The sequence below is a fragment of the Hyalella azteca genome, unplaced genomic scaffold (assembly GCF_000764305.2).
Source record: "Hyalella azteca isolate HAZT.00-mixed unplaced genomic scaffold, Hazt_2.0.2 contig8191, whole genome shotgun sequence".
In the NCBI taxonomy this organism is placed as follows: domain Eukaryota; kingdom Metazoa; phylum Arthropoda; class Malacostraca; order Amphipoda; family Hyalellidae; genus Hyalella; species Hyalella azteca.
In genome coordinates, this window is record NW_025938290.1 from 38,873 (window position 1) to 51,418 (window position 12,546).

The following is a 12,546-nucleotide window of genomic DNA, read 5'->3' on the forward strand; positions in this document are numbered from 1 at the left end:
CAGACAGGTTTTGGCTTTGAAACTTCATGGACTGAAGTTTTGTACATCAATCAAAAACAAAATGGTGGCCATTTCCACATGATAGGGTATTAAGGGACACCCCCCAGGGCAATAAGGGACACCCCTAAAAACACATTTACAGTACAACCTTGCTTAGCAAAGGCTCCATTTCACAAAAAAATTGATTAACAACAAAGAATTTTGATTACATTTACCTCACTTAGCAAAAAAAGTCTCTTGATTAAAAATAAATACATCATCGACCATCACAAAATTGTGCATAAAATATCATAGATAGAATTGTGCACTGGGCAACACTGAATGAAAAGTAATTAACCTAAGCTATGATTTATTTCTCCAAAAAATATGATGGTTGTCACTAAAATATTCCTTTATGTTTCAGGTATGTTATTTCACAATGTTCTTTTTTTGTGTAGTGAATTCACTTGACCCAATTAAAATTGAATGAAATTAAAAGCCCAGTCCTGTAAGCTTGCAGATACAGAAGAAATGCTATATGGCTGCTGACATGATCTTTAAGAAATCAATGTATGAAAAATATTTCTAAGCCTCTCAGTCCGCCTCTGCAGCCCTCCTTAGCACATTCAAGCTAATCTACCTGCTGGTGACATTGCTGCCAACTTTCCATAATGCAAGCTTTTAATGAAAAAATAGTGGAAATTTCCTGTGCCTCAAGGAGTGATGTTTTTATTCTGAAATATAGATATAAGATTTGAAGTGTAACAGTAACAGGCTTGGTTTTCCAATAAAATACTTTGATTACCAACACCCTCCCCAGGGCTGCAATGCAACATGGTGATTAGACAATCAAAATATTTTGCTATAAACTTGTAAACTCCAAAAAATTTATATAGAAGATATTTTATTGACATATATGGCTGAAGTTGAAGATTTTTTGACTGCCTTTGCTGCAAGTAACTCAAAATTTGATATTTTTAAGGGCTGCAGTAAAAATGAGTGAAGTTTTCTGCTTCCAAGAAGAAATACAAAACAAGAATACTTAGATAAAGTAATTGAAACTAGTAAATTTAAGGCACATAGCAATCAGGAGGTCCTCGCTCACCCGAAGATTTCCTAGTATTATAAGCATAAAATTTGAATTGTATCACAACATCTCGTGTTCTAACCATTTTATCAAGCAAATTAAAGTACCGTCGAGCAAATTAAAGTACCTGATGAACTGACGTCGCGGGCCGGATTCGGCCCGCGGACCGTAGTTTGGTGACTCCTGCTTTACAGTATGGAATGTTGCTCAAGGATCAGTTTCAGACATTAAAAAGCTCTGGGTACAAATTTCAATGAAAGGACAGGTTGCGATCTTGGCAACCATTCAAATTTGTACCATCATTTCAAATTAAAATTTTTATATATCTTAAATTTAGTCTTTTGTCTCATTTTGTACAATAAATTTTGAAGAATTTTGACAATTGAAACTTTGAATTATTGTAGAAAATTGAACCAAATGTTCAGTCCAGTGCTTTTGATATATACCTGTGATCTGTGAACTGTAATAATATTTTTTATTTATTAAGTTTTTTAAAAATACCAATAATAATAATGGTAGGCATGAATAATAGTTTTTTCCCCAGGGCACTCCAAGTTTATAGGTATTGAAATTGCTTTCTAACTTCTTTAACAATCAAACAACCATGGAGTGGTCACTAATGCTTCACAGAGCTCCTAAAAGAGTGAACCATGCAGCAGTTGTTGTGGATGACTGCATATATTCCTTTGGCGGATATGTCTCCAACCATGATTTCTCAGACCGAACAATTCCAATCGAAATTTTTGTCCTCAATACACGTAAGTGATAGATTAACCTTTTGATTTCTTTTTGTAACTCCTATCTTCATATTCTTCGCATTGTTATTTCATGTCATTTGTTATTATGTAGTTGTGATAGTAAAGCTTATTCATTTAATTTTATTAATTATCACTAGAAAATTTTTCATTAAATTGCTATAATTATAGAATTGCTCTGGTCTGTTAGTACTATCAGCATTTAAAGTCATAATATATTTAAGGCAAAATTAAGGTCCTAACGGCTAACAATTAATTTTCATTTTCAGGCACATACAAATGGCAAACGCTGATTGTAGACAGCAAAAATGCCCCCTACAGACGCTACGGTCACACTGTTGTTGCTCACGGTAGAAATGTCTACCTCTGGGGTGGCCGCAATGACGAGTACTGTGATGGAATTCTATATTGCTTTGATACAGGTAAACCATCACTAACTTGAGAGAGAGTCTAAAAAACTCTCTGCTTTGCCACTATGCCATCACCTCAAAACAAAACTTGTAATTTATCTTGTCACTATTGCATGCAAATCACCTACTTATATATTGAAAAAGTAGTCTTGTTATTATTTTATGAAGTTTAATGATTTTTTAGACCCCTGTTTTATTTATTCTTCACAACTATATATTTCATTAAACAAATTATTCTTTGATCAAACTTGGGTAATAATGACCATTGACCATTTTACAAGTACAACTTCTTCTACACAGTTTCCCGTAGTTGGTCACAACCCAAAGTGAGTGGAATTGTGCCTCTGGCATCAGATGGACATGCAGCCTGTATCCACAAGGACACAATGTACATCCATGGCGGCTACATTGAACAGATCAGCCAGTTCACTCTTTCCCTGCATGCTCTCAACCTCTGCACTCTGGTTTGGACCGAAATGCCCTTGAAGGTAACATCTAATTCCACTCTATAAATTTACATATATATAGGTAGGGGCTTGTGCTGTGGGTATTTCCCTGATTGGCATGTTTTGTTTCAGCCTTATACATGCCTGCAGGTTCTATTAAAAAATTTTCTATAGACGTTAAAGTAGGTATATATAGGTATGAATACATGCACTGATCTGAGCATTGAATTATTAAGAATTTTTTTTTTTTTTTTTTTTTGTTCCAGAAGAAATGCCATATGTTTGCTAATAATTATTTTTTCAATGTAGTATTTTTAGCACAGTGATTTGATTTTTTTTTTCTTTCCACATATATCATTTAAATTAAATGTGTGCTTATTCCTCTTAATTGTCAGTGTATTCAATAGCTTGGGTTTAGACGTGGGAATAAGTAGCTAATAATTCTTACTGAACATGTTTTCCTTGAAAGCTATACAATTAGAAAAATGTACATAAAATATTTTTGTACTTGTGGTTCATAACTCTGATCTGTTTACAGGGTCAGTACCCTTTATTCCGGGACTTCCACACTATGTGCTGCGATGGTGATGGCAATCTTCTTGTGTATGGCGGGCGTGAGATGCCTAATTCTGTGTATGGCGGCCCTGATAAGGAGACCTACCCCAACAACCTGCACATTTACATGGTTGAGAAGCAGCTCTGGAGAGCAGTCTCGTATGCCAATACTGACCACACGCCTTCTGGTCGCCGCTCACATTCTTCATGCAAGTTTCTAAGCGTTCTGACTAATTTCACTATTTCTTGTGTTAGAAATGGATGACTTCTCCTTTTTCTTTATTTTTCTAATAATGAACTTCTAGTTGCTCTTTTTATTAACGTATCTCATTTTTTGAAAGACTTCAATTCAATTTAGTTGAAAATTACTGTCTGATGGGGCTATCTCATTTAGTCAACATTTATTCCAGTAAGATATCAGAATTTGCAGTTATTCAAGCTTTATTATATCAATAGTGGTTTTATGAAGCAATTGATTCAAATTAAATACATAAAACAGTCGGTGATATCTTACTTTACTAGAGTACTGATGAGCAATTTATGTGTAACTAAGTCATAAAAAGCACGCCATTCTTGAGCGTGCTAGATTTCATTAATCAAATTCCTTTTTGGCAGACAGTACCGTATTATTCAATACTTTTTACAGTTTTCTACAAGGACAAGTTGTTCGTATTTGCTGGTTTCAACAGTCAAACGGCAATGCACATGAACGACATCTTCTCTTTTGATATGCGTGAGTGCTCCTGCAGAATTTTGGTACATTTCATATATCGTTTTTCTATTCTGTTTCAGCAGTGAAAGCCTGTAATTTTTATTAGTTCAAGATTTTTCAAAATCGCCTCAATTGTTATCTCAGCAAAGTTTTAGATTTTGGTTTCTTCCCTTTCACTCTCAATAAAGTATTTAAAAATACTTCCTTGCCTAATTCTTCACTCACTTCCTTTCTTAACTTCTTTTGTACCTTAGAAGTTATGTACAAAGTAAGTGTGTAATTACCCTTTTATTGTAGTATAGGCCCTAAACAATAAGGCTATCGTGAATTATGAGGCATTTCAAGCTTCACCATTCACGTGAATATCGTCGCAAAGGCACGTCGTCGTGGGTGTGTCACAGCCACCCTGACGTTCGTCCGTCCCCGCGTCGCCGGCAAGCCATGTGCAGGATGGGCTCGCTGGTGTACATGTTTGGAGGCACGCACCCCGACACCTCAAACCCCAACAACACCGACAGCGAGCCCTACGACAGCGAGGACGAGGAGAAAGAGAGCCTCGAGGAGCTCGAGGACCTCTGGATCCTGGACCTTGGTGAGGGAGAGGGTTTTGGAGGGGAGCTCAGTGGCGTCGATGAGGAAATGGGGTGTGGATGAGGAGAGTGTAAGATGGAGAATGAGGCCCGGATTTGAGTAAGTAAGTCTTGAACTTTGGGCGTGATAGAATTCATCTGTGTCAAGATGCCAACGTTCAGTTCATGGATTTCACCGTGTTTTTTTAGTAGATTAGCATGGCATTGTGCTCGGTCTTGCCCATGCCAATAAAGATCTTTTTCAAACGTAAGCTTCAACAAGTTTTTGTTCCCTCGTTTACTGCGTTATTGAAATATTTTTTAATCTTCATTGAGATCCTATCCAGTTGTAAAACTCCTGAATTTCTAAGACTCCTTATTGAGTTTTTGTTCAGAGCCTCGACTAGAGACGCTGGCGCTGCTGAAGGTGGTTCGGTCACACCTGCCTCTGACCGGCCTCCCTGTGCTGCTACAGAAACGCGCTTACACCGTCCCTATCAAGGACCATCGGTATGAGACGCCTGTAAAACCCTGCAGATGGAAGTTAATCAAGAAATTCATCTTCTTCTTCGACTTCGACTGACGACTTCACCGACATCGACTGCCGTACCGCTTATATGTTGGACAGCCGACCATTGACCACGCCTGACTTCGACTCTGAGATCTATATTCTTAGAAGAAACTCTTTATCGAGAACACTCCTTGCGTTACAATCTTTCATTAACTTGCTCGCCAGAATTTTCAATTTTAATTCAACAGCTTGCGTTCTTGATGCTCTATGCATTACAATGGTTCTCTGACTTTTAAAGAAAGAATGATTTATTTTCAATATACTGTAATGTATTTTTTCTTCTTTATCAAGCTTTGACCACCTTTCTTTAACCACGAAAATTTTACAGCTGAAGAAGACAGTGCATGCTTTAAAACTGGTTTGACCAGGACTGCACGTTGATAGACTTCGGTCTCTTGAGTCCACGTTGCGGTAAAGTGTCATTACGTTTATTCTATGTTGTTAAACTGGGGTTGACTTCGCTATTATTATATAATGAATCTATTTATACTTGGCTGCAAACTGTGACGTCTCTCCGTGGCATCGATTAACGAATCTGTGAATATTCTTCACAAAAGACTACGAACGAATAAATTTCTGTTCGACATTTACTATCGAAGTATTATAACTCTGTTAGAATAACTGACGAGAGTCTCCCTGTGACTGATTAACGAACTTTTCCTTCTCTTTACGAGATGGACGTGAATGAATTAGTGCTTACAATATATACAGCTAACCTTTTATTTTGTGTCGGTTGATTTTATATACCGTATTTTACCTGGTTCTTAACGCCTTTCTTAGGAGCTCTTTATGGCCGCCATGCATTTAGTTCCCAAATTTACTTGGGCTTCTTAGATCTTAAATTAAGTTTTCCAATTGATATTCAAGAGGAACTTTTTTTTTATTTATCGTGGACTAAATAATTCTCTTGTTTGTACGTCGCTTGAAAATATCAAGATTTTTCTGGACCTGACATTTCCTGACTCCTGGTAAAAAAATTGCAGGGAACTAAAGGGGCACCTTTAGTCTCTCTGGTAACTAGAGGCAACTCTTGCAATATTCTGTGCTTTTTGTGTAACGATTTGGCTGTAACATTCACTCAAGTTATCCCATATTTCCTCAGACTGCGGTAAATCCGTTGACTTCTGACTTAATTCAATCAATTTATTGCGTACTCTGATTTGATTTTAAATTTCACATTTGAAAGTCTCAAATATATATATTGAATGGGATTCAACATTTGTTACGAACGATTGTCCGTTCTCAACGCCACAGCGATGCTCTGGATCCTCTCATCTGCCGTTTTTCTATTTCCGTCTTTTAAAATAAATTGGAAGTACTTTTCCAATATCGAAAACATGTTTTCTGTTGATTTTTTATTTTGATCCCTCTTGCAGTATGCAAGTGTTCTACCAATTTGATTTACTGATTATTAACTCTTTAAATTTACCTTACATTCCCATCCAAATCTTTACTAGGCTGAAAATTTACTTTATTTCCACTTAATATATCTGTGGTATTTTGTAATTAGTTGAAGTGTTCGCTAACTTGTCCTTATACTTGCAGGTATTCGCCTTATCAAAGCTGTGGATCGCGCCGGTCATAAAGCGAGCAATGCAGCACTGCTCTAAACCAGAGACTGCATCCACCCTTGTCTTTGTTTCGTCATGAAATACTTATTAGTATTTCAATTATTTATTAAGGAAAATACCATGAATATTAAATTTTAAGACTAGTATATAATGTCTCCATTCATTGTCAGCGATCTTTATTGATGGTCCGATATTTGTTGAAGTTTTGTTTTTTAAGGTTCCTTTGTAGTATCCTAGGAAGGATTTTTTCCTATTTCAATTGGCCTAAACTGGTTAATGAACTGGAATCTTAGTAGCGAAATGCTCTTCATCTTGATTGATGCTGACGAACAATTCTTCCTCTTAATTTATTAGTTGGAAATCACCTCCTTTTTTATAAATATGTGAACTCTGTTAATGCTATCTTGATAAAATTGTAACACACTAGGCTTGCTTATTTTAGCAACGGATTGACCATATTGATGTATTATTAAGATTTTACCAATCTTAATTAGATGACTACGTTTTCTATTCTTTGTTTGGTTGAAGATCTTTTGATTTTCCCTGTTACTTTTCGCACTGAATGCGCTTGCGCTCCTAAGTTACGAGGGGTGACCCAAAAAACCGGACTGCCTGTGTAGTGGGTGAATTTTTGGTATCACCGCATCCTCCAAGTATTTGTATATGCTACTGACAGTCATCAGTTGGTGTGCTAAGCATTGCTGCCCTAGAAGGCCGTGTTCCACCCTAACACATTTTTTTTGTGACGCTTCTGTTGCGCGCTGGTCGTTTTTTTTTCTAATTGCTCGTTTTCGTGAGCAACGTGCTGTCAAATTTTGCTTTCTTGTATCAAAAATACATAACAGATGAGAAATATAAATGCTATTGATAGCCTACAAGGAAAATGGCTATGGGGAGATTGCAAGTTTCTTTTAGTAGTTTTCCATCTTCAAAAAAAGGTAAATGTCAATTGACCTCCAACTTCGCTCAGGTCGTCCTTCCACTTACCGCACTGAACAAAATGTGAAAATTAGGGACCAAATCCCTGAAGATCAACGTAGAGGCATTGACGAACTTGCGGAACTGTAACAAGTGACTTGGAGTTCACTCCAGCAAATTTTAAACAATTTTGGATAAATGAATGTATACCTAAAAAACCTGTTTTTTTCTTGGGTCCCCTCTCGTATGTTAATATACCGTGTCCTGTATCATGGCCGCAAATTTGGAGCTAAAATTTTGAACGAAATTTTTGCCTTTCGTCAAAATTCTTGCACCCTACTTGCTCTCAGCATCTCTTATTATTAATCTCGCCACTGAAATGGAATTTATTTGCAGGTAATTTTGTTTAATGTGGTTACTGCTGTCTTGTTTTATAACGAGACGGACGAAAAGCTTCCTGTATTAAATGCAGTTTCTTTAAAGTTCTATTGGCTCTTCCTTCCTGGATATTTAACATTTAAGTCCTGATCTGAGAAATTATATCACTAATATTGAATCCTCATATCAATAAACCTATTAGAAAATAACATTCTAGGTATCAAAAGTCGACTGTAGTCTAGTGTACAGAGCGCTCTGACGTCTGTTGTAATTGTGGGAATTCATGTCGGCTCTGATCACATCGATGCGCGTCAGGCACTTGTGATATATTAGGTTCTTGCTTGTTTGTCAATAAGTATATAACTTTTTTCCACCTTGAACCATACGATTAAGGTTGTACCTATATCAGTTCCTGATTCCCTCATTTTCAAAATTTTATTTGCAAAATGTTAGCAACCTACATAACTACACACTAGAAACACTTCAAGTTTAATCCAAACCAAAGCCCTGCTACATCGCTCTTAGAAGGGACCGTACTATTGTAATTCTTGACACTCCTTATAATCATAATCGTAAATGCTTGTAGCACTCGTACCAGTCGTTCTAATTTTTGATTTTGGCAAATTGGCATTAGTTCCGCCATTGAACGAATGTGATTGTGACACGACTTGTGGCCACCGAAACTTGAAAAGGACAGAAATTTAGTCGAGAATGTTCAAAGACGTGCAAGTATGATAATTCCACGCTTGAAGGGCAAGTATTACGAAAAAAGATTATGAAGCTTCCAAGCCTCTTATCGACTCATGGTTTATACAAGGTCCTAGAATGATTATTAGAATTTGAAACAAGAACCAACACCAGGGGCCACGGCTATGAGCTAAAAAAACTGCGTTGAAACTCATCCACGCGACAACATTTCTTCTCGCTTCGAGTCACCGACACGTGGAACAGCCTAGGCTCCTCGTTTTTACATCGTTGTCGCTTCAAGTATGAACGCGTTCAAGAGCAGACTAAATAAAGCTATGGAGAAATATATGTTCAAACTTGAAATTCCTAGCACCATATCGAACCTAGTGAAATTTTAGTAGCTATTTCGAAACAACACCAGTTTTTAAAAAGTTCTTGTCTTGTCAACGGACCAGTTTTCAGACTCCTGAGAACAAGTCGCGTAAAGTGCAAGATTCGGCGACAGCCACATCAGGCAAGGCATATTCTTCAGCGCCGACAGCTCTATGATATGATTGTGTTGACATTTTCTTTCTGTCTCTGTGATTGTTTTAAAATTTTCCATAAGGATCCGTTCTTATAACATTACATAGTGAAGTCGGCGCTGATGAGTAGGCCTGATGTGGCCTGTCGCCGATTCCTGAACTTTTCGTGACTTGTTCACTGAAGATCTAAAATCGTGTCATATGACAGGATATTTTCATGACTGACGATAGTTTGAAATAGCTACTAGACTTTCACTGGGTTCGATATGGTGTTAGGCATTTCGGTAAGCCTGCCGAAGACCACCACTGCCCTGGATGTAATGGACTATCATGATTCCTGCCCTCCGGAACGTAGCCTTCAACACTTCAAAAAATCATATAGGCAGCCGAAAGCCACCAGACAGAACGAATCAATTGAATTAGACCAATCAGCCCTCAGGAGAAACAGCCGGCGATCGAATGGCCTAGCGTCGTCCGCCGTACCGCGAAAAAATTGTACACCACTCGGACGTAGCGCGCCGGAGCCTTGCAGCGAATGTGATNTGTTATGCTCTAACTAAGAAGAGTTTCATCAATCTTTAATATAACATAGATTTTTACGAGGCACCGATAAGATACTCATCATTGCAGTTAGAAATCATTGGGATATTTAATTGATCAAATCTATTGACGTTTTCTCCTGCAGATGTAACATAGAGCCTGTCTCTTATACACATCTAGATGTGTATAAGAGACAGTGACCAACCAGCCCAGGTCGCCAGTGGAACTGCATGCATCCTGCCGTGCACCACCAGACCGTCACTTTTTGCTCAACATCCGGGGTTAGGTTTCATAAAGCATCGTTCTGTTCCAAACTCTATCGTCCGCCAGCGAGTGACTTCCGCAGCTTCGCTAAATTACGTAACTTTTAGCTCACTGCATCTGGTGTTAGGTTCCAGATAGCATAGTTCTGTTCCAAAATTTATCGTCGTACGACGCGTGGCCGTTCGACCGTGGGCTGATTCGACACAAGGGACAGACGGCTACGGTGCGCTCCGTCCCGGTGGTATGAAATTTTTTCGCGTGTTGGCAGACAACGCTGGGCCATACGACGCCAGGCTTATTTTCCTGTAGGCTGATTGATCTAATTCAATGGATGTGATCTGTCTGGTGGCGTGCGGCTGATAATGTTACAGTCAAGATGTGTAGTAGGCTACGTTCTTCAGGGAAGGTCCATTCGAAGCACGGCTGATAGTCCATTCGAAGCACGGCAGTGGTGGTCTCCGACAGGTCACAGGCGTCCCGTCTTTTCGATGAATCTTAAAACAGTTTCATTACTCTGCTTATGCTAGAATTGCGTAGTCTGAGGACTGCTGTTGTAGTTTCATGAGCGACTGTAAAAAGCAGGGTTGGTTGTGCTATTCATTTCAATTTAAAAGTTAATCTCTCGGTAAAAAATTCACAAATGCACTCCTCTGAAATATGAAATGAAATAGCGGTTTCAGCGTTTAGTAGGCCGCTGGCCTGTCGCCGGTTCTTAACATCGCAGAACATTCACAGCATTTTGCGGTCTCGAACTCGCAACTCACTGCTTCAATTCTGCTGTGCTTAACCGCCCGGCCTCCTCGTCGATTCTGACCAGAAACTGGCGCACAGAGCTGGGATCGAACCCGTGCCTCTCTGTTCCAATCTTGGTACTCTGAACTGTAACCACTAGGCCACCCTGCCCTCCTCTGTTTATGGTTGCCTGAAAATACCTGCAGTTATAAAAATTTGTGTCTCGCATTCGAATTACACTTATAGAAGTTGAAGGGTTTGCTAAAAATACGAACGTCGATTGGATACATCATTGCATTGAACATCTAGTACTGGATTTATTGGGCACATTGGCAGGGTGGCCCAGTTGTTACAGTTCAGAGTTCCAAAATTAGGGCCGAGAGGTGCGGGTTCCATCGCTGCACTGTGCGCCAGTTTCTGGTCAGAATCGGCGAGGAGGCCGGGCGGTTAAACACCGTGAATACTGGAGCAGCGAGTTGCGTGTTCGAGACCGCAACAAGCAGTGAATGTTCTGCGATGTTAAGAATGTGCAGCAGGCCTACGGCCTAATTAACGCTGAAACCGCCGCTATTACTATTACAAATGCCAGTTTTCAGTGTGACTATCTTCAATCCAATCAGAGTTAAACTGCTTCTCTGGAAAATATTTTTTTATTAATTTTTTCAATCTTCTCACTTGGGTGAAAAAAAAAAGTTTTATTCCAGCTGACTTGGACTAAAAGGAAAGTGAAATTATCTAATGGTTTCATTCCATTCCGGTCTACTTTGCCAAACAACCACTAGGCAGGGTGGCAAATTAGTTATACAGTTCTGAGTACCAAGTTTTAAGCAGTGAGTTGCGGGTCTGTTCCCAGTTACCTGTGACAGTTCTGGCTAAAAATTTCGCGGTAGCCGGCCTGATTAAAAGGTCAGCTAAATTGGAGCAGTGAGTTGTGGATTCGACACCTCAACAAGCTGTGAATGTTCTGCGATGTTTAGAATCATCCATAAGCCAGCCTAATTAACGCTGGCATTTCTATTGTTATTTCATACTGTAAAGCGCAAGTCTTGTGAAATACATTTTCGGCACCATTGGTCCTAAGGAAGTGAATGCTGTGCACCATTTAGACGCTGATTGTGATTTCAGTTGAACGTCTCTTAACAGTACGTACTAATATTGTAGCTTCTAGATTACATTGATGTTCTCACATAAACTTTCATGACAGTCAAAGTTTGGTGAATACTTCTCCTATTTTCGTATATTCGGTTAATTATCGGTAACTACTGTACAACTCTCTGTGTTCAAGATCATTTAGATTCAACCATGATAATGATCAAAAGACATTAATTAAATTTAAATAAATTATCTTATATAAAGTATTCTAACATTTTTTTTTAACTTTTCTGAACCGAGTTCAGGTAAGAAAATAGCCATTGAGGGCAAGGCGGTTTCAAGTAATCATTTTCAAATAATTTTTGAGCCAGGTTATGAATATGACAGAAGCGGCATGTATGAACGAACTATGACCGCAGCTATAAAGGCATCAATTCGTCTTGGCGCAATGTGCCCACTGAGCTCGTCCTATAATCATCAACATATGAAGTTTCAGTATGAAAAATGTTGAATATCAATGAAAGATGATATTACCCAATACCCATTTATTGTCTAAATTCAAGCATTGCTAAAGCGTTGTTAGTTTCAAGTTCTTCGAAGGATTAGATGTCGTCTAAACAGAGATGCAAATTCTCATCTAAATATCATCACAAACAAGTACTAGGCTACATATGAAACAGTATTAGTTTCAATCTAAAAATTTTAATATTTAAGCAAATGACTTGAAAAATTATTCCAATTTAATCACTGCAGAAT

The 12,546-nt window shown here is 38.4% G+C and overlaps 1 protein-coding gene across 1 annotated transcript; it reads left to right on the plus strand.

The window, feature by feature from the left end:
• The first annotated feature begins 1,567 nt into the window (after positions 1-1,567).
• LOC108679700 (kelch domain-containing protein 3) lies at positions 1,568-8,129 on the plus strand. Its single transcript, XM_018168411.2, has 8 exons — positions 1,568-1,824; positions 2,091-2,243; positions 2,532-2,719; positions 3,216-3,441; positions 3,879-3,965; positions 4,321-4,536; positions 4,909-5,023; positions 6,630-8,129. The coding sequence occupies exons 1-8, from the start codon at positions 1,671-1,673 to the stop codon at positions 6,667-6,669; spliced, it is 1,179 nt and encodes a 392-aa protein (XP_018023900.1). The 5' UTR covers positions 1,568-1,670; the 3' UTR covers positions 6,670-8,129.
• The last annotated feature ends 4,417 nt before the right edge of the window (positions 8,130-12,546 follow it).

Excerpts from the sequence above, each read along its gene's own strand:
- LOC108679700 (XM_018168411.2), top strand. The coding sequence starts at position 1,671 with ATGGAGTGGTCACTAATGCTTCACAGAGCTCCTAAAAGAGTGAACCAT. Across the intron at positions 2,244-2,531 it reads TCTATATTGCTTTGATACAG|TTTCCCGTAGTTGGTCACAA; the intron begins GTAAACCATCAC and ends TCTTCTACACAG. Across the intron at positions 3,442-3,878 it reads TCGCCGCTCACATTCTTCAT|TTTTCTACAAGGACAAGTTG; the intron begins GCAAGTTTCTAA and ends TACTTTTTACAG.